The sequence below is a fragment of the Motacilla alba genome, chromosome 3 (genome assembly GCF_015832195.1).
Source record: "Motacilla alba alba isolate MOTALB_02 chromosome 3, Motacilla_alba_V1.0_pri, whole genome shotgun sequence".
Classification (NCBI taxonomy): domain Eukaryota; kingdom Metazoa; phylum Chordata; class Aves; order Passeriformes; family Motacillidae; genus Motacilla; species Motacilla alba.
The window spans coordinates 109,294,435-109,320,481 of NC_052018.1; the positions used below are offsets into that span (position 1 = coordinate 109,294,435).

Here is a 26,047-nt window from a genome sequence, read left to right on the forward strand (position 1 = left end):
TCAACCCAAACCCATTTATTAGTTGAAACCAAGTTATTACAAAAATATTCCACATCCATAAAACCCCAAGTCCTTGGAAACTGGGCAAACTCAACCCTTATTTCCGTGAGCGTTTGTGCTCGAGGAGCAACACAACAAGTCTGTTCCGAAGGAACTTGATTTCCTTAGCGTAGGACCTGCAAAATAAATCCTTGAGCTTCTGGCGCAGGGCTCTGAGGGAAGGCAGGTTGTGGCAGCTGGGAATGTTCAGCAGGCTCTCAAAGAACTCTTTCCACAGCTCAGCGTTGGCAAGCCTGCAAAAAGGGACAAAAAAGCATCAAAAAAAGCACTAAACTCAGCTGTTAAAATACTCCTTTTTACTCTGCTCCCAGTGAGGAAAGCTGTGACAGAACCTGACCTCAGAGCGATGTGGTACCAACGTGGGTTTCTAGGAAATCTAAGCAAAGATTTGGGGAATATTTTGGACACCCACCTCCTGAAGGTTCCCTCGGGCTTCCAGACCCCGTTGTCATCCTTGAGGCGCATGTAGGACCCGAAGAGCAGGCAGTACACGGTGGCTGCGATCCCAAAGTAGTCTGTCTAAACCAAAACCACACCAGCTTTGTGTCAAAAACACACCCAGAGCGCTAAGAATGAGCTGAAAACACCCCGTGGAGGGGGAGAGGCTCTAACTCTGGTACCAGAGTCCAATTGTGCGGTGTGCAGCGAGCTCTGAGTTTCCAGGCCGTCCCTTACCTGGTAGTTCCATGGTTTGTTGGTCAGCATTTCCACGCACTGGAATCCAGATGTTTCACACCTGGCAGTGAAGGCTGTTCCCTCAGGGAAGAGCTTCATGTCGATGCTCTGGCCCAGGTCAATGAGGGTCAGGCCGTGGCAGAGCCCGTCGATGTCACACGTGCTGTTGTCCAGGAACCTTCAACCAGGACAAGAAACAACCCCCCTCAGCATCTCCAGCCTCCCGTCTGGTGACATCTGGTGACAACGGGAGACACTTGCCTTTCTCCCAGGATGAAATTGTCAGGTTTGATGTCCCCGTGGATGATTTTGCAGCTGTGCAGCTCCTCCACCATGTGAAGGATTTTGACAGCGAAGTAGATGACGAGGGCTTGGGGCATCACCTTCTCTGGGAGCTTCTTGTAAATGTTGACAGCATTCTGGAAGCCAGAGACACACAGCATGGGTTAAGGAACAACACATTCCCAGAAAGGAGGTGAATCAGGAGGAGGAAACGCTCTGTCAGGGCAGAGATGCTCCAGAACAGAGGCTAGTGGCACTCACGAGCAGCGTTCCGTAGTTGTGGAGCTCCCCCACCAAAACGCTGCCGTTGGCGAAGAAATGGGCGGAGTAGAAGTGGATGTAGAGGTGGCGCACGCTGGGGCTCAGCCTCTCCACCAGCTGGGTTGCAATGTAGAACTCCCAAGGGTTGGCGGGTTTCTGGACCTGGAAGAAAGGAGGGGATTTCCTGGGAAAATCTGGGAGCAGTAAAAGCTGGGGTTCCTCTCAGGCTGGGCTTTGCTGTTGGTTTTTAATGGCAGATCAGGCATCTTGCCTCTTGAACTTATCCCAGAATGGTTTGGTTTGTGAGGGAACTGAAAGATGATCCAGTCCCATCTTCCATCCCCTGCCACAGGACATTTTCCACTATCCCAGGTTGCTCCAAGCCCCATCCAGCCTGGCCTTGGCCACTTCCAGGGATCCAGGGGCAGCCACAGCTTCTCTGGGCAGCCTGTGCCAGGGCCTCCCCACCCTCACAATAATTAACCTCAGTTGATAAACTCCATGATTAATCCTCTCAAATCTAGACTTCAATCCCATGCCACAATTCCACACGCTCCTTGTGGATCCCTGATGCTCCAAAGAAAGCAAAGATCACCCTTCTCTCCTGAAAAAGTTTCACTTCAGGGGTTAAAGAGGGGCTTTAGTTTTTCCTGAAGGACTTTGTTGGAGAGGAGATCCACAAAAAGGTCCTGAGGCAGATCTGACATGGAAAGGCCAAGGATGTGTGTGAATCCACCCGGGGGAGGGTCAGATTCCAGAATTATTCCAGGAGAGCTGCTGTGGCCCAACACCACTGACCTTGAATATCACTTTCTGATTATTCTGAGGGTTACTGGCATCCAGGATGGAAGCTTGATAGACTTGGGCAAAAGCTCCTTCTCCAACCAAGCAGTCCACATGGAATGAGCTGGAACCTTTAAAAGAGTAACATTAAATCCTGCTTGCCAACTCCGCAGAGGAAAAACAGGAGGAAAAAAAAAGAGAAAAGCACCAGCCCGTATGAATTATTGAATCCTAGATCAAAGTCTTTCCCTACAAATCTCTTCCTGCTAGGAACAGGAGAGAGCAGGAGTGCTGGATGTGCCACACACTCGACCCCAGCGTTTCTATTTTTGCCTGACCCCCTGGAAGCAGTCAAATTCCAAAGGGCATGCCCTGAAAAGTAAACACGAATGTTTAAGTCCCACAGGGATGTTGCAATCCCTGTCCTACAGCTTTTGTTGACATGGGCCCGCTGCTGTTCCACACAAAGCTGGAGAGCTGTGGCCCAGTTTACAGGGAGGACTGGGAAAAATGCCTCATCCAAAAGGCTCATGCTACAAAAGGCAAACAAAGCAACCCCAGGCCTAATTCCCAACCTGAGGCTGAGATAATCTGGAGATACACACACACACACAAGGAAGCTGAATTCCCACATACTCCTGAGAAGTTCTCCTAGAAAAAGCTTCAAGAAATGCTTGGCAGTGGTAAGTTTGAAGGAGCTCTTACCCAGTGAGAGTCCAGCCTTCGCTTTGATGAATGGAAGGGGAGATTTCCACTCAAAGTAGTTGGCGTAGGTGTGGAGCGGCTTCGGAAGCTCCGACAAGAATTTGCCAATCAATTCCTTGTCCCAAGGGTTCTCAACAAGGACTTCAGGGAAAAAAAGGGAAGTGTTTAAGAGTGTCATTCCAAGGAGGTAACACAGGCTTGGGCTTGAGAGAGCATCACTAATTTAAAGAAAATAACAAACCAAAAACCCCAGGAGGGATAAAGATATGTGAAGTATCCCTTGATTTTGCACCTGCCCAGAAATCCAGAGTTTCCCAAAGTGCACTCTGGAGTATCCATGGCAATGTGCAATCCAGGTCCAACCCACACTCATCCCTCTTCACATCCCTCGCAGCTGTCATGGAATTGCATCCCTCCAGTGCACAGAGCGCAGCCTTTGGAATGCAGGGAGGAAAAACCAGGGAATGCTGTGTACCTGCAGGTCTCCCGCTGCACGCTGTCCTGTCCTGCCCAGCTCCACACAGCATCTCCTGGGAAGGTCTATCCACCCCAAGGAAGGAGGAATGTCCAGTTCTGCTTTGAGCTGTCTGCTCATGCAGTGGTTGGGAAGCAGCTGCAGCAATTCCCTGGATTCCAGTCCCTTGTTTCAGGATGTTACCACAAAGCCCTCTCTGTTCTGGGACGTGTTCGAGAACAGGGCTATGGATTGAAACAAAATATTATTAATTATTAATAATGGGATAATAGTATTATATTATTAACCTTCTGCCTTGGGGGTTTGGCACCTTTGGGGAGCAAAAATGTGTCAAATGTCACTGTGGCCAACATGGAGGTGAATAAAACGGAATTTTCTTAGGAAAGTTAGATTTGGTCAAACAACTTTACCCATTCCCTAATAATTCTCAAGTTCACCACGAGAAGAAAACAGTAGATTTTTTTTGGGCCAGTTGATTTTTAATTTCCATGGGGCAGAACTTAAATCTTGGAAGGATTTTTGGGGCATGGTCACCAAACCCAGGTCCATTTACCCCCAGAGTGCTGGGATGAGTGCTGGGCAGAGCCAGGCTGATACAATGCAAAACCTTGGGAACTTACATTGGAGCAGCATACCTTAACTTCTTGGGCTTTGGCTGCCTGTGCAGTTCTCCAGAGAATTCCAAACTCATTTGGGGAAAATTTTCCTTACAAGCTGAACGAAGGGAGCAAGAAAAGCAAATCAATCCTTATTTCCCCAAAAACAGGAATACTTGGAGTATTCTCACCCAGCAGCTCTGAAAGCTGCTGCCACAAAAACCAGAACTCAACAAAGCCTCATTTCAAATATCCAAGGTAAAATAACAGCTGGATTTCTCCAGGGAGGAGGCTCCAAGACTTACAAGGGGCAGAGCAGCATAAAGGTGCTCCCAGATGGGATTCAGCCAATGTTTGGATATTCCCGACCCCATGGAATGGTCCACAGCTGCAGCTGGACACGCAAACCCTCTCTTGTCCCTCACCACCTCCTCTTATCCCAATTAAAAAACCTTGGAGAGCTTATGAGCTGCTGTTCCACAGGGAATGTGGATTCAGGAGAGGCAGCAGTGGGAGCCACACCTGGGTGCGATTTGGATTTGGGCAGAAATGGAGTCACAAGGCACCAAATTCAATGTTTGCCACACAAAATATTCCTTATTTTACCTCTGTCCTGCAAAGGGGGCTTGGAAGGAGCTGCCAGGTAATTAAAGGGTGTGGACATGAGCTGGGCAGCTCGGGCAAAATCCCTGGTGTTGTCTGGACTGGGAGCCAGGACTTTGTTGCTGCAGGGGCCATTCCACACCGTGTAATCATCCCGCAGGAATTCCGTGGTCCCTGTTTCTTCCTAGGCAGGGAAAAAAAAAAAATCAAGATTTAAAATGAAACCATCAAAATTATCCTGAAATATAAACAAAATCCCACGTTTTCACAGTTTTAGACCAGGTCTGAATACTGGTAATAATCAAAGTCACAGACCACCAGAAACTGCTATGAGAGCCTGGAAAAGCCAATCCCATGGGAAGGGATCTCTTCTATCCAAGTTTTATCCATCTCCTTGGCTGTGGAAGTTGCAAGATGGCTGCAGGAAGATGAAATGTCTCTCCTTCCCCCAAACTGATGCCAGCTCCATTTTATGCCAATCAACAATCAAAAATGCTCATCCCGTTGGCAAGAAATGGGAAAAGGTATCCAGCCTCCAGCAGGCATCATTCCCAGGAATATTATGGGATTGGGATAGAGCAGAGGTGAATCCACCCACTCTGGTAACCCTCTTAAGTGCGTAACCCACTTCCAAGGCTAATCCCTGCAGGATCATCACTCACTTCTGCTGCACAGTCAGTCAAGGGATGTTCTCCAAAAGTTCTGGGCTCTTCTGGTTTGTTCTTGTGCTGTGGGATCCTGAAAAATGATCCAAAAAGTTTAGAACGGTCTTTTCTCCCAGGAGCTTTCCCAGGCACACTGGTCACAACAAAGGTCGGGCTGTTTTAACTTGAATTTTTAATTTTACTTTAAGAGCCCCATTTGCAGCACCTTGGAGAAGCTGCAGCAGCTCAGAGCTATTCCCAGATTCTGCAGGGAGTGGAGCCTCCCAAGCACTGCCCAAACAGGGGAGTTGTGCAACCCCAGAGCAGCAACTCCTCCTTGTCTCCAGGCAGCTGCCACCAGTTGTGTCCTGGCACAGCCACAGCAAAGTCCCGTGGAATGGGATCAATTTTTTCCCTGATTTTTAAGGGGCTGAGCTCAGTTGCTCCTTTTTCCCTCCTTACCCGCCATTCTCCTTCTCCTCCTCATCCTCAAAGATGGCAAAGGCAGGAGTGGCAGGGACAACAATGCTGGTTTTCAAACATCCACCAGACTCTGAAAATAAAAGATAACCCCTGTTATCTTCACCCAATAAAGATTTTTTTCCACAGTCACGTTCTCCCCCCTCTCCAGGCAGCACCTGCAGAATTCCCACTCCAATCACCTTTCCTACAAACTCTTGGAAAGAAGATTTTTCCAGCCCAACCCCAGATGTGGAATCTCTCTCTGCTCACTCTTGTAAAACCCTTGGGTTTCAGACTGGCTCAGCTGTTACAGCAAGGGCTGGTGGGAGGTGCCAAAGGGAAATAAAGGATGGAATTCCATGGACTGGGAAAATAAAGAGCACACACCACTTTTTCTGCAAAAGGCTTCGAACTGCTCCTCACTGTCTTCCAGGGGAGATGGCTCAGGCAAGAAAGGTGTTTGGAACATATCCATGAGAACACCTAAGAAAGAAAGAAAGAAATAATAAAGGAATAAATAATAAAGGAATAACACTCCCAGAAATTTTCAGAGGTTCTTCCGTTGTGTAGCAGGCAAATCAAATGCCAATTAACTCTAACAGCCTTGAATGCCAATTAATAATATTCTTATAATTTATCAGCAGTCAAGAACCAATTATTCCTCCCTCTTGAATTTAAACACCTCAGACAACCAACCAGACACAGGAAGGGCCAATCTGGCCAACACACACTTGGTCATGGCCCTTTTTATTCCCTATCCAAGGGGAGATTCCAAGCTTCCTAAGAGACCAAATTCTCCTTTAATTTCTCAGATTTCTGGAAAACTTAGATGTTTGTAGGACTAATGAACGCCACAGGCTTTTTGGGTTTATTTTTTTCTCATTTTTATTCAGCTCAGCATCAAGCAGAGCGGACTGTGAACTTCAAATTAGCGTGGTTTAGGTCTTCGCATCCCAAACAGGATTCCCTGAAAAAGCAGCTCAGACAACACACTCCCAGAGAAGCCTGGCAGTGATTTATCCAGGAACTGATGGGATGTGGCTGCTGGGATGTTGTTAAAACCTCAATTTCTGTTCAAAAGTTTTGGGTCACCCAGATAATCCCAACGGACAATGAATGATGTAATGTTATTTTCCTCTTTGCATGGTGCACGTGCCCATCCCTGAACAGCTCCCTTGGCTAGAAAAGGCTCCACTAACATTTCCAGGGAAGATTCCAGGAAAACTTCATTCCAGACCTTACCCAAGGCTTCTTTTGTGTGAACCGTGGGTGATGGCTGCACCTTGAAGGGCGTTGTCGTCCCCATTGCTCCTCCCAGCGAGGTGTTGGGGGTGGCCTGGGAAGCATTTCCGTAGGCAAAGGAGGAATTCCCAACTCTGGAGGCTGGAAAACACAAGGGCAAGATCATTCCTGAAGGAGCCTGGGATTGTTTATGAGCATTCCAGCAAAATATTAGTGAGGGAAGTAAACACAAGCAGCAGCAGCAGCGATGGGGGAATTTGGGGAGAGATTTTGGCTTGTTCAGGGATTTGTGCGGCAGACTCCCAAGGGAGGCTGCCCTGGAGGCCAAGAGGGACCTGGGACAGCCCGGTGGCTTCCAAGGAATCTATCAGCAATTCCCAGGAATGCTCTAGCCTGACACAGAAAGTGAAGCAGGAAGCCAGCGAGGACAAACAGCAATTCCCAACCGTGCTCCGAAAGGAACTGCTCAAACCATGGGAACAGGGACTGGATCCATGTTCCATGAAGGGAGAGAGAGACCCTGCACAGACATGCAGGGATGGAGGCTGGGAAGTCAAGGAGCTTTGCCAGGGTTGGAACTGGTGTCCACACACAGTTTATGATTCCCAGCTGGGAACAGCCACACCCCTGGCATCAGTCTCCATCCAAAGGTTCCTTACCTTCCTTCACATCCACAGCAGGAGTTAATCCAGTGGATCCTTTGTTAGGGGACCTTCAAAAGAAAGAGCCAGAACATTACCTTGGAGTAAAAGCTATTTAAATCCCATTTTATCTCTATTTCCATGAAGGGAGAGGTCCTTTAATAAAGATCACCCTGGAAAGTTTCTCCTACAGCTGCCAATAACCTGGGAGGCAGCAGAGTCCTTTAAAAAGGTTAAAATGCATTAAAAGCTCTCCTTGGACATAGTTTGCTTCCAGGGAATTCCAGAATACGAGTGCACAGCTGTTCCCACCTTGGCCAAGTCCACTGAGCCACCCTTGCACTGCCAGCTTGGGTTTCTCCCTCTGCCCCCCCATTTCGTGGCCAAGTCCCACGGCAAAAGTGCAGGAAGGAGGGAAATACCAGCACTTTTTATCTTTCTCTGGAGACCTTGGAGTGGGATCTGCCGGATCAAAGCACATCCTGGGTTTTATTCCAGGCATTGCACACCAAATTTCCTCTTACTGCAATTAAACCATAGGGCAAAAGGAATTAGATGTGGCCACGAGGACCAAGTTTGTTTTAAGTTTAATAAACAGTGGCTTCAGGTCAGGTATTTTTTTCCAGAAGGGGAAGAAAGGCTTATTTTTAGCTAATTCTCACAACTGAGAGGAGGAGCCTGAGGACACAACTGCAGAGGGGGAGCCTGTTCACACTCACAGCTCTCCCGCGCCGCGAGGCGGAGCTGGGTGGGGATGAGCCCGTTCCTGGGCTGGAGCAGCACTGAAGGCAGCGTGCAGCAAACTCTTCTGGAGCTCCCCAGGCTCTGCCCGAGCTCCAGATGGGCCCTTCTCCTCCGGTGCTTCCCAGGGGGAGGTGGCTGGGATGTGGTTGCCAAGGGGCTTCGCTGGCCGCAGGGCGGGAGCGGTCGCTGGTGGCGCCGGGAATTGGGGCTGCTCAGGCACCAGGGCTTGGCCCTTTGGCACATCCAGCCCTGGAGCTGCTGCCATCCAGCTCCCTGGGATGTGCGATGTGCTGGGCCTCGCAGACGGGGGCACCTTTAGGGATGAGAAGTGTTCTGTGACACCCAAATTCTCCCCAGATGCAGCCATTCCCATTTTCTCTATCAGCTCCATGTGCCCAGAATGTAACAGATCCTTTAGGTTCCCCCCGAGTACAGCCATTCCCATTTTTCCCGTTAGTTCCACGTGCCCAGAACCCGAGAGAACTTCTGGCTGCATCTCAAACTAAACTGTGGAGAAGCAAAGCCACAGTTCAGGGTGAAACCTTTAAGACCTGGGTGTTGCAAGTTGTGCCAGGTTTCCACGCTGGTATTGCAGCCTCAGCCTCCAGACTGGGTTAACAACCAACAGCATGGCTGGACTTTGTGGGATTAGCTCAGGCAGAGAGTTCCTGTCTGTGGAAACCCAGGGCACCAGGAAAATTTCTCTGTCTGCTCTGGGGTGCCCTGACCCCCAGGGCAGCACTGACTTTGACCCTCACTCATGGAGAAAGTTTCCTAGACTTCAGGATAGACTGGAATCCACAAGAGTATGAAATAGATTATAGAGAGTAGTGGAGGGGTATCACTTGGTGAGAAATTTAGGCTGTGGGATTTTGAGTCTGTTGTGGATGGAAACAAGATGGGGGGCAGGGTGTTGTCCTGGGTTTCTTCTTCCTCCTTCTTCTTGGGTTTGGGTGGCGTTTTGTAATTGGACAGAAAAGTCCCCATTGTGGGCTGTGTGGGATCAGTTATTGGGTTAAAAGGGAAAATAATCGAGGTGTCAGTTCTTAATTGGATAGTTTAGTCTTAAAAGACCTTGTAACAAGAGATTACTGGCCATTTTGTGCCTTGCTGCTGAACTCATGGTTGTGAGACTGTTTTACTGATAAGAAATAATGAACACCTGAGTATGAACATGAAAAACCATCTCAAGTGCCCTCAATCCAGACCCAGAGAAACCCACAAGGAACCCCCACACCTGTCCATCCCAGAACCCACTCACCACCCTCTGGTTTGGCTCAGCTGCTGGTTCCAGTCTCGTTTCCTCCAGGCTCCTGGAGAGCTGGGTGAGCTGGTCCAGCTTCTGCTGCAGGGCTTGCAGTTCCAGGACTGCCGACTCCTTTTTCCTCATGGAGTCTTTCTGCTCCTCCTCTAAGGATTAAACAGTGAGACTAAATGAGTGCATGTGGTCTGTGTGACCACCAACAATGAGATTAAATGAGTGTACGTGGTGCTGATGGCTCCCTGTGCCTCCTCAGGAGAGACACCACTGACGTGGCATTGACAAGAGAAGCCCAAGGCACGAGCTTAACCAGGAAACAGCCATCTGGAGAGCGGGAAAAAGGAGGATACCCAGTGCCTGCTGCCTCCTGAGGAGCTCATATTTCCTGAAGTATCTCTTGGCCCTCAGCTCCTCGAAGGAGAGCTCGGAGCCCTGGCACAGGAGCAGGTTCTTGTCGTACATGGGCACCTGCTCCCAGCCGGCGGCGCCCGACGGCGGCTTCGGCGCAACCTCGGACTTGGAGATGTAGGTGATGTAATTCCTGGGAGGGAGAGGGAGAAAAGGGCCAGGGTTGGGGGGTTTGTCCCAGGAGAGAGGTTGTTTTCTCCCAGTGGGACTTTGAAAGGGCCACCCAACCACTTACACGTCTTTTCCAGCAGCGCAGGATTGAGAACCAGCAGCATCTAGACCCTAAAGCCGGGAAATAAAACACAAAAAAATTTAAAATAAATTAAATTCTAGCAGCACAGCTGGCGCAGAATGCACTGCTGATATTATTCCTATGATTCTGGGAATGTGTCAGGCCACTGGGTGTGTCCCAGTGCTTCCCAGATGAGACATTCCTATGGAGATGTGATGCTTGCAGCAGGAAAACAGCAGCAAGATCATCCCCAGATCAGTTCTGAGATGCACCAGACACAGCCAGTCGACCCTATTCAGCCAAGCTCACCAGTCTAAACTCTACATGAAGCATCTTTCCCAAATAATTCATCATTTACCTGAGTTTTGCAGGGATTAGGACTCGAAACAACTTTTGGAGGAGCCATTTGATTTGCAGCATGGGAAGTCTGAAGTGGTTTCACAGCAGCAGGGTCTGGGACAGAAAATATAACGTAAATATTTTCTACCCATTAATGATTAAAAATTGTTTGCCCCTTTGTGAATTTTGATTAAATTGAAGCAGTGGAAAATTAATAACTTGTTTTGACTACATTGCCCTTAAGAATTTTTCACATAAAGAGGGAAAATAAAGTGATTTCTATGAGAAATCTGTTTTTTTCAGTGACAAAACTCACTCATTCAGGTAAAAAATTCATTAAGAGGAGCTACAGACCAAACAGTACTCTTCATCCTCACCTTGCAAAGGAGGATTCCGAGGATCGTAACTCTGCAGGGAGCTAAAGTGCAAAAAAACCCTCAGTTATTACCATGAAATCCTGTCCCTCACCCTTCCCCACCTCCCAGCAATCTTGGACTTCCTTGTTCAATCATGCCACGAAATGCAGCACTGAAAAGCAAGATTTTCACTGCATATGGACATGTCCACAGCTGCAAAACTAAAAAAGCCTTCAAGAGGCAGCAGGAGAACGGAGCTGGGTCTTTGTTTTATGTTTTATATTACATTTTACTTTTGGTTTTTTACATTTAGCTTCCCAGAATTAAATGCTTGACTCCGAGACTCAGCTCAAGGATCTGCTTCACTCTGGGATATTTTTTTTAAATACACATCCCAGAACAGCCAATGAATATTCAACGGCAAAGAAACATTATTAAGTTTAAACCCAATAAGAACACTGAAAAAAAAATTAAAAATAATAATAATAAAAAAATCACATGCCACCTATGGTTAATTACGAGCACCGAGTAAATGAGCAGAAGAGGCCCCAGAGTTACCAGTGGAGCTGCTGCAGGTTCTCCCGGGGCTGTGCCTGGTTGAGGAGCCCTTTCTGGAGCACAGCTGCTGCTCCCTGCACGTTGCCCTCCTTCAGCAGCAGCTGAGCCCAGGCCAGGTAGAAATCCGAGATCCTGGCCCCGATTCCCTGCCCGTGCAGGTACTCAAAGTACTGGCACGGGGAAGAGATGAACTCTGCCTGCACAACACGGATAGCACAAAGCCATCAGCGCTTCCAAAAACACCGAAGGGACTTGCAGACAAAACAAATACATTAGAATTTCTCAGCCATCATGATAGGAAAGTATCAGAGAAGTTGAGGCAAATCACTCCAAGCTTAAAACCTCTCCAAGCTTAAAATCTCCACTCAGCTTGAAAAACACACTCTCGTTTTTTTCTGATCACAGAATCACAGAATTTCTAGGTTGGAGGAGACCTTTAAGATCATCGAGTCCAACCCATGTTCTAACACCTCAGCTAGATCATGGCACCAAGTGCCACATCCAGTCTTTTTTTAAACACATCCAGGGATGGTGACTCCACCACCTCCCTGGGCAGATGGTTCCAGCATTTGACCACTCTTTCTGTGTAAAACTTCCTCCTTAATTCCAGCCTGGATCTCTCTTGGCGCAGCTTGAGATTGTGTCCTCTTGTTCTGATTCCCCCTGTCCTGCAGAGGATCACAATTCCTGAGGCCCTCCCGCTCCTCCCAAAGCTCTCTGCAGCCCCAGAGCTGCGGCGTGAGGGAACCAGGATCATTTAATTCCCGGAAAACCGCAGCCGTACCCACCAGCTTGACGCAGTAGCTGACGAAGCGCGGGTCCTGCTGGTAGCGCTTGTCGCTCACGAACAGCTCCACCAGCTCCTCCAGGAGCCCGGGCCAGCGGCGCTGCTTCTCGTGGGCAGGGAGACATCCCTCTGCCCACCGCAGGTACCTGGAACCATCCCAGAGTCGGCTCCGAGCCCGGGAAAGGGGCAGCTCCCGGGCAGGGATGGGGCAACACCCAAACTGGGGATGGAGCACCCGAGCCAGGCCCGACGCTCACCTGTCCCACGGCTCCAGCGGGTCGGGCCCTCGGTAGTTCCGGATCTGAGCCTCGAAATTCCTGCAGGGAGAACGCCGGGTGAGGCCGGGATCAGGGAGGCCGGGAAGCGCCCGGGGCGGGCGGAGGCTCTGCCACCCCCACGGCGCCGCTTGGCCACGGCACCCGCAGAGCTCCGGGGGCCGGAGCACCCCCCGATCCCGTTCCCCATCCCGTTATCCCGTTCCCCATCCCGCTCTCCCGCTCCCCGCTCACAGCCCGGGCTCCTCCATGCCCAACCGCTCCCGCCGATTCAAACTGGCCGCGCGCGGCCCCGCACCGCCTCCCCATTGGCCAGCCCTCGGCCCGCACTGCACTCCCATTGGCCAACAGCCCCATCAATCACGCGGGAAACACCGCCCTCCTCTACGGCCAGCGGGTGCAGTTCCCGCCGCGGCCGCTGGACGGCGCCCTGGGGCCAGGCCCGAGGGAAATGCGGGATGAGAGGAGGAGCTGGGAAAAGGGAGAGGCTGGGCCTGCCCCGAGAGCGAGGAGCAGCCCCTCTCCTCTCCCCGCTCCTTTTTTCCTGCCAAAAATGCGCATTTTAGGACTGGCTTTCCGCAAATATTAAAATGAATATTGTATGTGTTATGTTAGAAAGTTACGCTCTATTAATTTTCTTGAGTAGTGTGTTAGTTTTAGGTTATAACATAATGTTAAAATAGAAACTATGCTATGTAAGATACGTTTTTTTTTGAGAGAGGACTCGCACCAGACAGCAGCCACAGGACACCTAAATCTTTCGGAGAAAGAGAATTTGTGGCTCCCTTATCAGCTGAAAACTAACTTCTTCCCACCTCGCTCAGCCATGAAGACGCCGTTAGGATTAGAGGAGAAAGTTGACACTGACCAGACAGAATCCTGTGTTTGAATGGAATTGGTGCATCATGTATGAGGTGTATGAACATGCAACAGGCTGTTGCTTTTAAGGGTTAATGCTCTGTAAATGTGGGTCCTTTTTTTGGGCTTATTTTGCCCAGAAAAGGCACCGAGCCTGTCCCTAACTCTTTGTTTTTATTGTCCTAATCTCAATTGTTCGAATTTTTATTACTCTAATTATATTGCTATTTTATAACCATTTTATTACTGTTAAACTTTTAAAATTTTAAAACCAAGTGGTTTGGCATTTTTCACATTTCCCACCTCCCAGCCCCGCACGTTATCACGGAGCATCCACAACCCTCCCCCATCATTAACTCAGAGCTATTCCATCATTTTTCCAAACTGCTGAATTTATTGTGCTAAAGAGCTGCTTCATTCAGCGTACACCAGTCCAGAGCTGCGTAGGAAAGTGCTGCGATACAATTCCAGTTACAAGAAGTAGTTATTCCATAACACACTGCCCACGGCACCGTCCCGGTCCGGGCACAGCCCGAGACTCCGACTCCTCCCCGCATTCCAGACGTTTACATGAGACTTGACATGAGATAAAGCTCCTTTACAGGACAAAGCTGTTTGTTCCCACCGTGTGACCCGGGCCCCACGCGTGGGAGCAGCCAGGGAGCACCTGGACAGCCGGGAACGAGCTCCATTCCCTGATCCCCTCCTCAGGCCGCACTCTCGGAACTCGCGCTCCTGGGAACAGCCGAGGCAGGGGACAAGTTCAGGATCTCTTCAAAGGAAGGGCCTTCGTCCTCCAGGGGTATCTCTGCCTCGAACATGCGCTGGAGCAGAGCATCCACTGTCCTGTATCCTGGGGGGACAAAAAAATACCCTATAAACACCAGATGTGCTCCTCTGGATACCTTAAAACAGGCAAGAAAATCCCCCAAATTACACACCCTGCTGTTCCATCCCATCTACTTTAAGTACTCTGAGCCCTTCCTGAAGGTAAGGCCATTATTTGGGATTTTAAGCCCTTCTATTCCCACACGATGGAGACCTGAGGTACAGCAGGAAAGCCAGGAGAAGGAGGGAAGTAGTCTCCCAGCCAGAGGAAAGGAGGATCTGTCACCCCGTGAAACCAGGCAGCAGGAATGCAAAGCCCACAGAGGAAGGAGAGAGGAAAACAGGTGTCTTGGCACAGCAGGACCTCGGCCACCGGGGCAGTGTCTCCAGGGGGAGGTTACGGAAGACAAGGAACACAGAAGGGCTGAGGTGGGAGAGGAGAAGATGCTACGGAAGTAAAAAGAAACAACAAACATCAAATGTCCACAGCTGTCCCAGAGTTCCCAGGTGGGGTTTGGCTTTGCTTTTATAGCCCCAAGGGAACAGCAGGGATTGGGAGCTTCCCCAGGAACGGCTGGGAGCCTTGAGCCTGGACACCCTGGAGGGTCACACTTACGTTTGGAGGCAATTTTGAACACCAGCCCTTTGCTCTGTGGCTTGGTTCCACCTTCCCCCTCGAGCTCGTGCTCCGCACTCTCCATGTTGTCAAGGAGCTGCTCATGCTGGAGCTCATCCCTGCACAGCAAGGGCCAGGAATTACCCTGGGAAGGGGTCACATCCCACCCTGGGAGCCCGGCAGTGATGGGTTCTCAGCGGGGCAGGACAAGCACCAGCCATGGGGTTAATTTTCCAGCATCTTTGCTGTCCTCTGGGCTGGAATTCCCAGCTGGAAGAGCCACGGGAGGCAGCAAAGCCAACACCAGTGGCCTTTTACTGGCACCTAAGCCAGCAGAGGAGCCAGAATTTCAAGACAGGGAAGAGGAATCTCCATTTATCAGGAAAATGAGCCAGAACTTTGTGACAAGGAAGGGGAATGTCAGCTCACACCTCGACACAGAGGGTGGTTTTCCCTCATCAGTGGTGCCAAATTGGCCACATCCAACTTGGGTACATTTAGGGGCTTACTCTTGAACTCCCATTCCCAGCTCCTGGATTTTCTGCTCGATGGCAGTTTCCACTTCACTCTTCTCCAGGGAGTACTCCACAAAGAAAGCTTCCAAGATGAACGACACGAAGATACTGAAAGAAACAACGAGCAGAACTGAGACAGCATTTCCTCCCTGGCACTGACTGTCTCAGCATGCCCAGGCTCATTTCCCAGGGCTCCGTCCCCTCCAGGTCAGAGCAGCACCCAGTGGGGACAAGAAGGCAGCAGATCCCTCGAAACACATCCCACCTGTCTCCAGTGGGGGACCCCAGGACCCACCAGCAGTGCCCTGACAGGGGCAGATCCCCTTTTCCACCCCAAAAAACGTACTTGACAATGATTATCACCATCACAATGTGGAAGGCGATGAAGTAGAGCTTGGCAGGCTGAGCTGTCACGTTGGCAAATCCATTGGCAAAGAGTGGAGTGGGAGTTAAGGGAAAAGAGGAAAGGAGGAGCTGAGGGAGGAACCAGAAACTCAGCAAATTTCCCAAGGATCCAGCTGGGAACGTGCCCCACAAAGGATATCGTGCCACTGGTTGACCACAGTGAGCTCCATGAGGACGATGAAGGATGAGGCAAAGTTGTTGAAGTTGTTCTTGCAGTACTTCCCACGGGCAAAGAGGGAATCCTTGAGAGCTGGATTCCCACATTCCAGGGCGTGAGGAGCATTCGAGTTGGCTGGGAAGTACTGGATTTTCCCATGGAATAACTCCATGCCAATGATAGCAAACACACAATACACAACCTGGGAAGAGAAACCCCATCACCTGCTTCTCCAGCAAGCTGCAAGCCCCAGGGCAAGCTCAGCACCCCAGCAGGTTTTCCAGTTTCCACAGGCACAGCAAGGGGCTGGAGGGCAGCACAGACTCCAAGAGCCCCAAGCCACCCAACAGCAATCACCAAGCAGGAATAATTAGCCAAGAACTACAAATATTGGATAGGAAATATTCCCAAATCATAGGAGAAGCTCATTTTAGGAAATCATTTGAAATCCAGGTTTCTCATTCAGCCTCTTGCCCAAATGATGATTTGATTCCTTTATGATACAAAGCCCAGGCTGCCAGAACACCCCACGGATCCAAGGAGGATGTCCTGATCCAGGAAAAAGCAGGAATGCAGCCCTTAGCTTGCACACTGGCCACGACTCAAACGGATACTTACAGGTCCAAGGGCCTGCCATCCAGGGAATTGCATTTATCCCCTTGGAAACAGCACGAGCGTGAGATTTATGACACACTTCTTTGAAACTGGAGTGCTTTGAGCCAAGACACCGGGATTTCTTACCAGAGTGAGCCCACCAAATGTCAGCATGGTTGGGACGATGTTTATCAGGGTGTTCATGATGACCTGGAACCTACAGAGAGCCCACACTGGTTATTGTCACACCTCGGCCACCACACGCTCCCCACGTCCCCAGAGAAAGCCTCCGGAGAGGCTGCAGCCACTGGGTTCATCCCAGGCAGGCTGGGACAAGGCCTTGGGAAGCTTTGTGGGGTGGCCATGGTCAGTGCTGGGCACACAGAGCACCTCCTCTGGCACAGACCAACCCCTCCCAAAAAACCACCTCCCATCCCACCTTCCTGCTCACCTCTGAATGCTGTCAACAATCCGGATCAGCCTGAGGACTCTCAGGATGAACACAATGTCCAGGATCTGCTGGCTGTTGTACTTCATGGCTGAAAAAAGAACAAAGATATTTTTATTGCAAAAATAAAGCTGGGAAGTGTTTAGATAAAGTTCTTTCATTTGTTATGATTGTGTCCTTGTTAAACACTATAACAGGAAGCTAAAAACAAAAAAAAAAAAAAAAAAAAAAGAAAAAAAAAAGAAAAAAGAGGAAGACTGGGTTAGTTCTTAGAAACCCTCCAGAAGAAATTCCTTGTCTGGCCACAAAGCCTCTCAAGCCTGAGGTGCTGGCAGAAGGCTGGGGAGGACACCAAGATTCCCAAGGCATGCAGGCTGCTCAAGCTGCACTTACTGGACTTGAGGGTGGCATTGAGAATCGTTGCAGTCAGGGCAGCAAAGATGATGAGAGTATCAAACCTGGCACGAGGGAAGGCACTGCTGTTAGATTTTGGGGGACAGGAGTGGGATTTAAACAAGGAGTGACCCCTGCTCCTCACATCAGGGCCAGGCAGCCCTGGGTCAGCTCAGGCTACGGGCACATGGGAGAGCTTTGTCACAACATCCTCTGATTCACCTTAAACACACCCTGGCGCAGGAGTTCAGAGCCTTTCAGTCCTTGAGGAGCTGAGCACAGCACTCACCACACTCCACACAAACTTCCAGCCCACTCACCAGTTCCAGAACTGGGTTTTGCCAAAGAACTCCCTGGGTTCATAAGTGTAGACCTTCAGGAGGATCTCGATGATGTACAGAGCAAGGAACACCCACTCTGCGTAGGAAATGTAGGGACTTTCCTCATCCAGAGCAATGAAGACAGCATTTATCAGGATGATGGCATCATAAGTCCAAACAAAAGCCCTGCAAGAACCAAGAGAGATCAGGCTGCAGCTCCCAAGAAGGTCAAAGTCACAGTTATTTCAGAAGCTCTTTACCTCCTCTCTCAAAAATTCCTCACCATCAGTTCTCCTCAAACCTGAGATTTTGGGAGAGCCACTGAAGTTTAGTTTTGCTCTTGAAGTCCAACACAGAATTTGGCTAACAGGTCCAGGGCAGGGATTTTTCCCCACCTACTCAGTATTGATAAAGCCACACTTGGAGGTGCTGAGGGAGGAACCAGGGTCAGCTGGGCTCCCCAGTACGAGAGAGGCCTGAACACACAGAGCTGGTGCAGCAAAGGGTCACAGAACTGACAGAATGACAGGACGGTGCAATGTGATGTGTTGGGAGAGCTGGGGTAGTGCAGCCTGGCAGGGAGAAGGGTCAGGAGCAGCTCCAGTGCATAAATACCTGATGGGAAGGTGCAGGGAAGATGGAGCCAGACTCTTCTCAGTGATATCCAGTGGAAGCACAAGAGGCAAGGGGCACAAGTTGAAATTCAGGAACTTCCACTTAAACAAAGAAGTTGCTCGGGTTTGTTTTTTTTAACCGGGGGTGATCAAGCACTGGAAGGGGTTGCAGAGAGGTTATGGAGCCTCCATCCTTTGGGGATACTCTAGACCCAGCTAGGATAGCCCTGAGTGCCCTACTGTGGCTGACCTTGCTTGGAGCAGGGGGTTCCACTAGCCCATCCCCAGATGTTCTTCCAACCTCAGCTATTTTGAGAGCCTGGGAAGGCTCAGAGGTGAAAGAGAGCTCTAGAGAACTGCAGAACTCCCAGGGCTGATGAGGCAGCAGGACCCAGCTCTGCAGCAGAGACTGCTGAGCTAGGAGCAGATCTAAGTGCAGCACTTTGGATCTGCACGGCAGGACACAAAGCACAGCCTGATGTCAGCAAAACCCAGCTCAGGCAGCGGGGCCTCACAGCCACAGCTGGTTCCTCCACACTACCAAGGAGCAGCAGCAGAGCTCCTGAGGGTCTGTCCTCCCCAGCAGCACGTCCAGGAGAGCCCTGGGCCCTGGCAGAGCTCACCTGTGCCTCACGACACTGCGCAGGAGCCGGCTGGGCGCGGATCCGTACAGCGCCGGCGCCCAGCGCGCCAGGGGGTGCCTGCGGATCTTCAGCGTCACCACCTGGATGTTGAGCAGGTCTGCCAGCTGCACGAAGGACTTCTTGTCTGCAGCAGAGAGTCAGCGTCAGCCCGATCTCATGGCAAACAAACTGTGTCTGCTCAACGCAAATCCGAGCCCACGGGAGCGGCAGCCATCCGGACTCCTTGGTCTCTGCTCCCAGCAAAGCCAAGCCCAGAGTGGCATCCACTACAACAGGCTGAACTTGGAATTCAAGCAGCTTCTCCACCCCATTCCTGGGGAACTGGCTCGAGCCATGGGCCAACAACCACCACAGAAGGATTCAGAACAAGGAGACTGACCCATCTCTCCCCATACTCCCGCTCCAGAGGACTGTGTGGGGAGCCACGCTGCATCCGGTAACAAGGGAGGCTTTCCACAGCCTCTGCTGAGAACAGGAGTCCCACATGCCATGGAGAGCCCAGCCACGAAGGGCCACTCTCAGTGCGTGGGACATGGGCTATAGCACAGGCAGCAAGAACAACCCTTCTGGGACTCCAGGAATCTGGAGGGAAACAGGAAGAGGGACCCGGAGACCCCATTCCTGGAGGTGCTCAAGGAATGACTGGAAATGGCACTCAGTGCTCGGGGCTGGGTGACAAGGTGGGGAACAGGCACAGATTGGACTCTGTCTCTGAGGTCTTTTCCAACCTCCATGACTGTGATTCTCAGTCCCTCTGGGGCCATTACAGATCAAAAATCCCAATGCTAAACCCCTGGAAGGACCCTGATCCTGGCTCCTCCCCAGTCCCCACTGCTCACCTACGAACCCTTTCTGCTCGTCATCCGAGATGCGGAGCAGCAGCTCCCGGTGGGAATTGCTGGTGTCAGGAGCCACCAGCTTGACCAGCTGCTTCCAGCGGGCTTCCCGAACCACGAACTGCTCTCCCTCCTCCTCCTTCAGGAGGTTGAAGGCCTCGATCATCTTGCGGCGCTTCATGTAGGCGAGTTTACGGATCTCGTTCTAGAGAGAGCGCTGGGGGTCAGGCAGCTCCAGGTGCCCTTCCCCCCTTCTTTAACAAATAAACCCATTTTCACAGCACAGAGATGCAAGAAGAGACCCGGGGAATGGCACTGGACACAAAGCACAGCACAGTTAGTGCGTGTGGGGGGGGTGAGAATTGGTGTTTAACAGGCAGCTGTGGGTTCTCCACACTGAGCTCTGGAAGGAGCAACAGATTGCTGGATGCTGGGACAACACTGAAAAACCGGAAGGAAAGACAAAGGGTAGTGTCAGACAGGAAGGAGGTGACAGAGATCACGGGATCTGCATGGCCACAGAAGCAAAGAGGATGTGTCCACACATGCTTCCCATCCACAAGTGAATCCTGCTGAGAGCAGGGGTGGGGATCCTCTTCTACACATGACTGAGCAGAGGCACATCCAGCACTCCGCTTCCTGAGAAAGATCCAACCCCCTCACTGGAGCACTCAGGAATTCCCTGCTCTCCTCCTTTGGTCACAAGTCCCAAACTGCCCCTACCCATTCTGATTTTGGGTAGAACAAAAAAATCTGATTTACCCAGACCTCCCATTTCCAGCTCACTTGCTCTCAGAGCACATGCAAAGGTGCTGTGCAAAAAACAGTTCCCTGCATGGACACAGCATTCCTGAGCTAGGACTAAGCCTCCAAGATAATGCAGAATGTGCTTCTTATCTTTGGGAAGCACTATAAAATATTTAATTCAACGCCAACAGCAGAACTCCCAACAACCCCATGATATGAGAAGTGGGCCTGTGCTTGTTGTTCGCAGAACACCAAAGGCAAGAAGCTCTTCCCCCTTCTCAAAGCTTTCCAAGGGAAAGACAGAGGTTCCTGACAGAGAGCAGCAGGAAGCCACTGGTCACAAGCCCCTCCAGGCATTACCTTCAGGTGTTTTTTGTAGTTGTTGTAGACCACGGCCAGGAAGAGAGACATGAAGATGTAAGTGTTGACGATGACGAAGGCGATGAAGAACAGGGCGTACCAGGAGCTGAAGTCAAACGCTGGCATCCTAGAGAGGGGGAGAGGGATTGCTGCTTGCCAGACTGACAAAAGTGAGCCCATGAGAAAACAGACTACCACGGGGATTTCCAAGTGCTGTTTTGGACTGCCAGTTCAAACTAGTGAGAGAAAAGCTAAAAACTGTATTAAGTTCACTTAGAGAACACTTTTCTTCTGCTGGGTTTTCATCCTGGTTTGTCAGGCCCTGACTGAAAGGGTGCAGAAGACAGCACAGAGATGAAATCTCTGCCAGGGCAGCCAAATTTAAGAGCAGACATGAGGCAATCCCTCAGCCAGATGCTATTTTTTGGCCTCAGACCCTTGCTGCACTCACATCTGCTTTTCCACTTGCTCTAGGATGAGCAGCATTTCTTTCTCAGTTTAAATTCCCAGGGTGGCCGTACCATCGCAGTTGAGCTGAAGATATTTCCAGCACGTGGATGACCGAGCCCTTCCTCCCTGCCCTACTCCTGACAGCACCTTCCCAGCACAAACTACACTGGGAACCCTGTAGGGTTGAAAATAGGTAGATAGGGATGAAAAGCCCAACACACACAGAATTTTAACTCTGCTGTGCAAATTAGAGGCTGCACAGAGAGCCCTGAGAGCACTATGAGAGAAAGAGATCTGATCATCTACACGTGACATCCATACATGACATCCGGGCTGTTTGCTGTTGTCACCAGCACGTAGAGGTCAAACACAATCTCCAGGTAGTTTCTGAAGTAGGGCAAGCCTTCTGCTGTCTGGAGATTCCTAGGAGGAAGAGGACAGCCTGGAGTTAAGTACTGGGATCACATGTCCCACAACAGGAGCGGTGCTTGCATTCCCTAGGAATTGCTTGCGGTGTGCCCAGAGTATCCCAGGAGCAAAGGAAGTACCCACACCTCTCTCCAAACAGCTTCAAGGCCATGAGGGAGAACATGAGGAGGCTGAACATGAAGAGCAGGAAGACGTAGGTGATCTCCGGCAGCGTGTTGCGGATGCTGCGGAAGGCCCTCCGGATCTGCCAGGGACAAGGGAAGTGTTCAGAGGACACGTGGCACCCCTTCTGCTCCTCACCATCCCACCTGGATCAAACCCCTAGCTGGGGTGCAAGAGACCCAGGCCCTTCCTCCTTGTTCTTCAGGGGGGACCCTAGAAGGAAAGGCCCCAGGTACAGATCACAGTGAGCTCAGGAGCCAAGGGAGAGAGGGCCCCAGGGCACTGCTGAGATGTTCTCGCTGCAGGGATCCAGTCAGGGACAGAAATCCATCACTCCAGGCCACAAAACACAGGCTCTGAGCCCAAATGTTGAGCTGCTCCCTCCCCCCAGGCCTCAAGATCACAGTTTATTCGTTTGTAAGTCAGGACAAGGCCAGTCTTGGGCAGCAGGACAAAGATCTCTCCATGCTGAGAGGAATCAGAGTCCAAATCTGGACGACGGGCTTGAGAACACCATGACACTTGTTTACCCAGGAGACTTCCAGCAATCAGTAACCTGGTCCCTGACTCCGGGAGAAACACAGGGTTTTTTCTGTGGTACTGTGTGAATCCACCCTTTTGCCCACCTCAAATTATTGCTTCAGGCCACTTCTGAAACAAACCTGCTCTCACAGGATCCTAAATTCTGCCATAAAACCTTTTTGCTACATCCCCTGGATAGTGGAAAGCAGCAGGCTGTGAAAAACCAGGACCCTGGGCATCCCACCAGACCTTTTCTTTACCTGGCGACTCTCTGCAAAGTTGATGAGGAAGATGGGCCTCACAATCCTTGACCATCGGATGCTCCTCACATCATACAGCCTGAGGACCCCATATATGGCCAGGTCTGTCAGGGATAGCTGTAGGAGAAAGAAGAAAAGCTCCCAGAAGTGATGCTGGGATGTGTCTAGATGGTGAACTGTTTGTTGATACAGGAGAGGTGCACACATGACAGGTTTATGACAGCTGGTTGGCTTGGCCATGGCTCACATATGCCAGGTCTGGGATCCCAGGAAAGCAACATGAGGGGGGAAAAAAAAAAGCCACCTCCCCTGGGCCCAACTCACCAGGATTGCCACCATGATGCAGATGTTCTTGGTGTCCTTCCAGAACACGTTGTGCAGGGTGACTTTGGCAAAGTGTGTCAGCCGGCCGAGGAACACCAGAAGGCACAACACCTCCAGCACTGACGTGGCCTGCAGAGAGAGCAGGGCTCAGCCAGCACAACCAGGAGCAGCAATATTCCTTTTTGCACAATAAAAGACAGGCAGAGCAATATTTTCAGGCTTCCTTTTGCAGAATTCCCTGCCGCAGGCAGGTTAAAGCTAGCAAGTCTGTGTTTGCTTAGGATTCAAGGAGTACATCTTTCACAATCACGCTGGTGCAGGACAAATAAAGGCTGCAGAAAAGTCTGGCCTAAAGTAAATCTTGGCTTCTACTTTCATGCATGAGGACTGGGCGTGAGTCCCAAAGAAGGCTGGAATTGGTCTCCGAGATGGAGAACAGCAGTATGACTTTGACCACAGTCACATGGGCCATTGCTGGTGGCCACAATGGCTCCAACAGTCCCCAGCCAGCTCCTGCGCCTTTTTTGTCCCCATTTCAAATCGATCACAGAATTATAAAGTCACAGAATCACTTGGGTTGAAGGGGACCATAAAGATGATCCCATCCCACTCCCAGCAATGGGCAGGGACACCTTCCACTACCCCAGGTTGCTCCAAGCCCTGTCCAACCTGGCCTGGAACAATCCCAGGCATGGGGCAGCCACAGCTTCTCTGGCAAACCTGTGCTAGGGCCTCCCCACCCTCACAAGGGACAATTTCTTTCCAATATCCCATCTAATCCTGCCCTCTTGCAGTGGGAAGCTATTCCCCCTTGTCCTGGCACTCCAGGCCCTTGGAAATAGTCTTTCCCCATCTTTTTTGCTGGCCATTTCAAGTACTGGAAGAGCCAATTAGGTCACACTAAAGCTTCTCCAGGCTGAACAACCCCAATTCTTTCAGCTTTTCCTCACAGCAGAGCTGTCCCACCCCTCTGATCAACTTGGTGACCTCCTCTGGACTCTCTCCAACTTTCCGTGCTGGTTCTGACCTAGAGATGGATGCAGGACTGCAGGTGAGGTCTCACCAGAGCAGAAGGTCAAAGACATCCACAAAAACATCACCATCCACTGTCTCTTGGCACCTCTGACAACCACTTTGAAGCAAGAAGCCCTTGCTGGCTCCAGCAGCTGCATTTGCTGCTCCTACACCACAGACTCACCAGGAAAGGGAGCGGATACACAGCAGGTTCCTCAAACAGGGCAAGGGACAGGTTGAGGAAGATGAAGAAGTAGGTGGCTGTTCGCATCATCCAGTGGTTATAGAGGTGATAAAGCCTGGGGGAAGAAGGCACAGGCACCATAAATAAAGGCTACAAGGCACATCCCCAGGGCATCACCAAACGTCCTGGAAGAACGGCACTTGCTGTCCCAAACAAACATTTTTGCCAGCAAGGAATTTGGCAATTTGCTTCCAAATCAGTCTCAGAGCTGATGGATGCTACACTGCTTTTCAGAGCAGGGTTAAATAACAGAATATTTATTATAGTAAACAAAAAAATGTTTAACTTGGTTCTGCCACTCCAGCACCTTCCACACAGCTGTGGGCTGACAAAGCCTCCCACACTCTTCATTCCCACAGAAGCTTGAAAGCCTTTATGTTAGTTTTATTTTCTCCCCTCCAGCAAACCACAACTTTTTATTATCATTTCCCAACCTCACCATACAGATGTGCTGAGCCCTGTTTTCAGCATTTCAGCTTAAACTCAGTTTTTGGCACCCCACCCATCCACTCCTCTTAGCACCCCCGACTTTTCCCGGCTGTTGCTGCTCGGCCACGGATGCGGCTGGCTCTCCACAGGTGTGGCCGGGGCGGGGTGCGCATCCCTCCTTACCTGACAGCCTCCGGAGAGGTCTTGAAAGGAATATTCCTGTTGTACTGCGCATCGGAGACGAACGCCGCTGCCAGCAGGAGATCCTGAGGAAAACACAAGACAGCGCGTGAGGAGCTTCGGGGAAACTCCGGGGAGGGAGAAGGGGGCCAGGGTGCCCCGGGGAGCCGCGGGGCTCGGCGCTACCTGCGCCGCCGCCTCCTCGGCCATGGCGCGGGGGGACGCGGCGCCTCCCGGGCCCCGCCGCCTTTAACGGGGCCGGTCCCGCCCCCACGGCGGCGGAAGCGGGAGGCGGCGCCGGGCTGGGGCTCGGCAGCGGGGCCGGCATGGTGCTGGAGGCGCTGCGGCCGCGGGTCGTGCGCTGGGCGCTGCTGGCCGCCTTCGCCGCCGGCGTGGTGGTGGGCTGGCAGGCGGGCCGGGCGCGCCGCCGCTTCCTGCGCTGGCGGCAGCGATACCTCCAGCGCCGCCTCGCCGCCGCGCAGGAGAAGCTGGAAGCGGCCTGAGCGCCCGCGGCCGCCGCCAGGCTGCCCCTGGCAGCGGGCTCCGGGCGGCTCCTCCGCTGCATTCGGCTCCTCCGGACCTCCGGTGGGCGCCGCCTGAGCGGCTGGAAACGGGTGAAGGGAAGGACGGCATCCCTGGGACAGCAGGGCTGCCGGCTGGGCAGCATCCGTGGAATAGCGGGAAGGACAGTATCCGTGGAACAGCAGGGCTTCTGGGGAAGGACGGCATCCGTGGAATAGCAGTGCTGCCAGAGAGGACAGCATCCACAGAATAGCAGTGCTGCCAGAGAGGACAGCATCCGTGGAATAGCAGTGCTGCCAGAGAGGACAGCATCCGTGGAATAGCAGGACTTCTCTTCTGCCCTTCGCAAAGCAAGATCCCAAAGTGTGTCAGACGAACCTAAGAAAGAACTGAGGATATGCAAGCAGCGATCCCGAGCCTGGAATGGACTGCTCGGGGAGGTTTGGAGTCCCCGTCCCTGGAGGTCTCCAAGGAACAACTGGACGTGGCACTCGGTGCTCTGGGCTGGGTGACGAGGTGGGGATCGGTGATGGGTGGCACTCGATGATCTCGGAGGTGTTTTCTAACCTCAGCGATTCCGTGATTCTCGGATTTCCATATCTCGAAGGGATGTCTGCACTTGTCCAGCTCTAAGCCTGCTGCTCTGCCCTTTCCGGGAAGCGCTGCCAACACAATAAACCAGCAAAAGTCATCGCATGGTGCTCCTAGGTGTTTATTTCTGGAATAAATGTGAAAACGTGCCTTATGGGCACATGAAACAAGTCCCATTGTGGGTGTGCATGGGGAC

At 51.3% G+C, this 26,047-nt stretch overlaps 2 protein-coding genes across 2 annotated transcripts; one reads left to right on the forward strand and one right to left on the reverse strand.

The window, feature by feature from the left end:
• Positions 1-25,066, reverse strand: BUB1 (BUB1 mitotic checkpoint serine/threonine kinase). Its single transcript, XM_038131870.1, has 41 exons — positions 24,925-25,066; positions 24,742-24,824; positions 24,070-24,184; positions 22,872-23,000; positions 22,548-22,664; positions 21,729-21,847; positions 21,496-21,597; positions 20,725-20,851; positions 19,621-19,822; positions 18,761-18,905; positions 17,524-17,709; positions 17,204-17,268; positions 16,814-16,901; positions 16,510-16,579; positions 15,751-15,970; positions 15,553-15,643; positions 15,201-15,314; positions 12,372-12,431; positions 12,116-12,260; positions 11,328-11,524; positions 10,791-10,831; positions 10,433-10,527; positions 10,078-10,124; positions 9,785-9,975; positions 9,435-9,583; positions 8,149-8,486; positions 7,448-7,500; positions 6,789-6,929; positions 5,937-6,029; positions 5,547-5,637; positions 5,103-5,178; positions 4,444-4,624; positions 3,877-3,955; positions 3,242-3,465; positions 2,767-2,907; positions 2,077-2,192; positions 1,279-1,440; positions 997-1,154; positions 736-913; positions 473-579; positions 1-293 (listed from the first exon to the last, which is right to left on the reverse strand). Exons 1-41 carry the CDS (start codon positions 24,946-24,948, stop codon positions 98-100), a joined length of 5,256 nt encoding a protein of 1,751 aa, XP_037987798.1. The 5' UTR covers positions 24,949-25,066; the 3' UTR covers positions 1-97.
• MTLN (mitoregulin) lies at positions 25,009-25,956 on the forward strand. Its single transcript, XM_038131868.1, has one exon. It carries the CDS (start codon positions 25,065-25,067, stop codon positions 25,239-25,241), a length of 177 nt encoding a protein of 58 aa, XP_037987796.1. The 5' UTR covers positions 25,009-25,064; the 3' UTR covers positions 25,242-25,956.
• Positions 25,957-26,047: the final 91 nt, after the last annotated feature.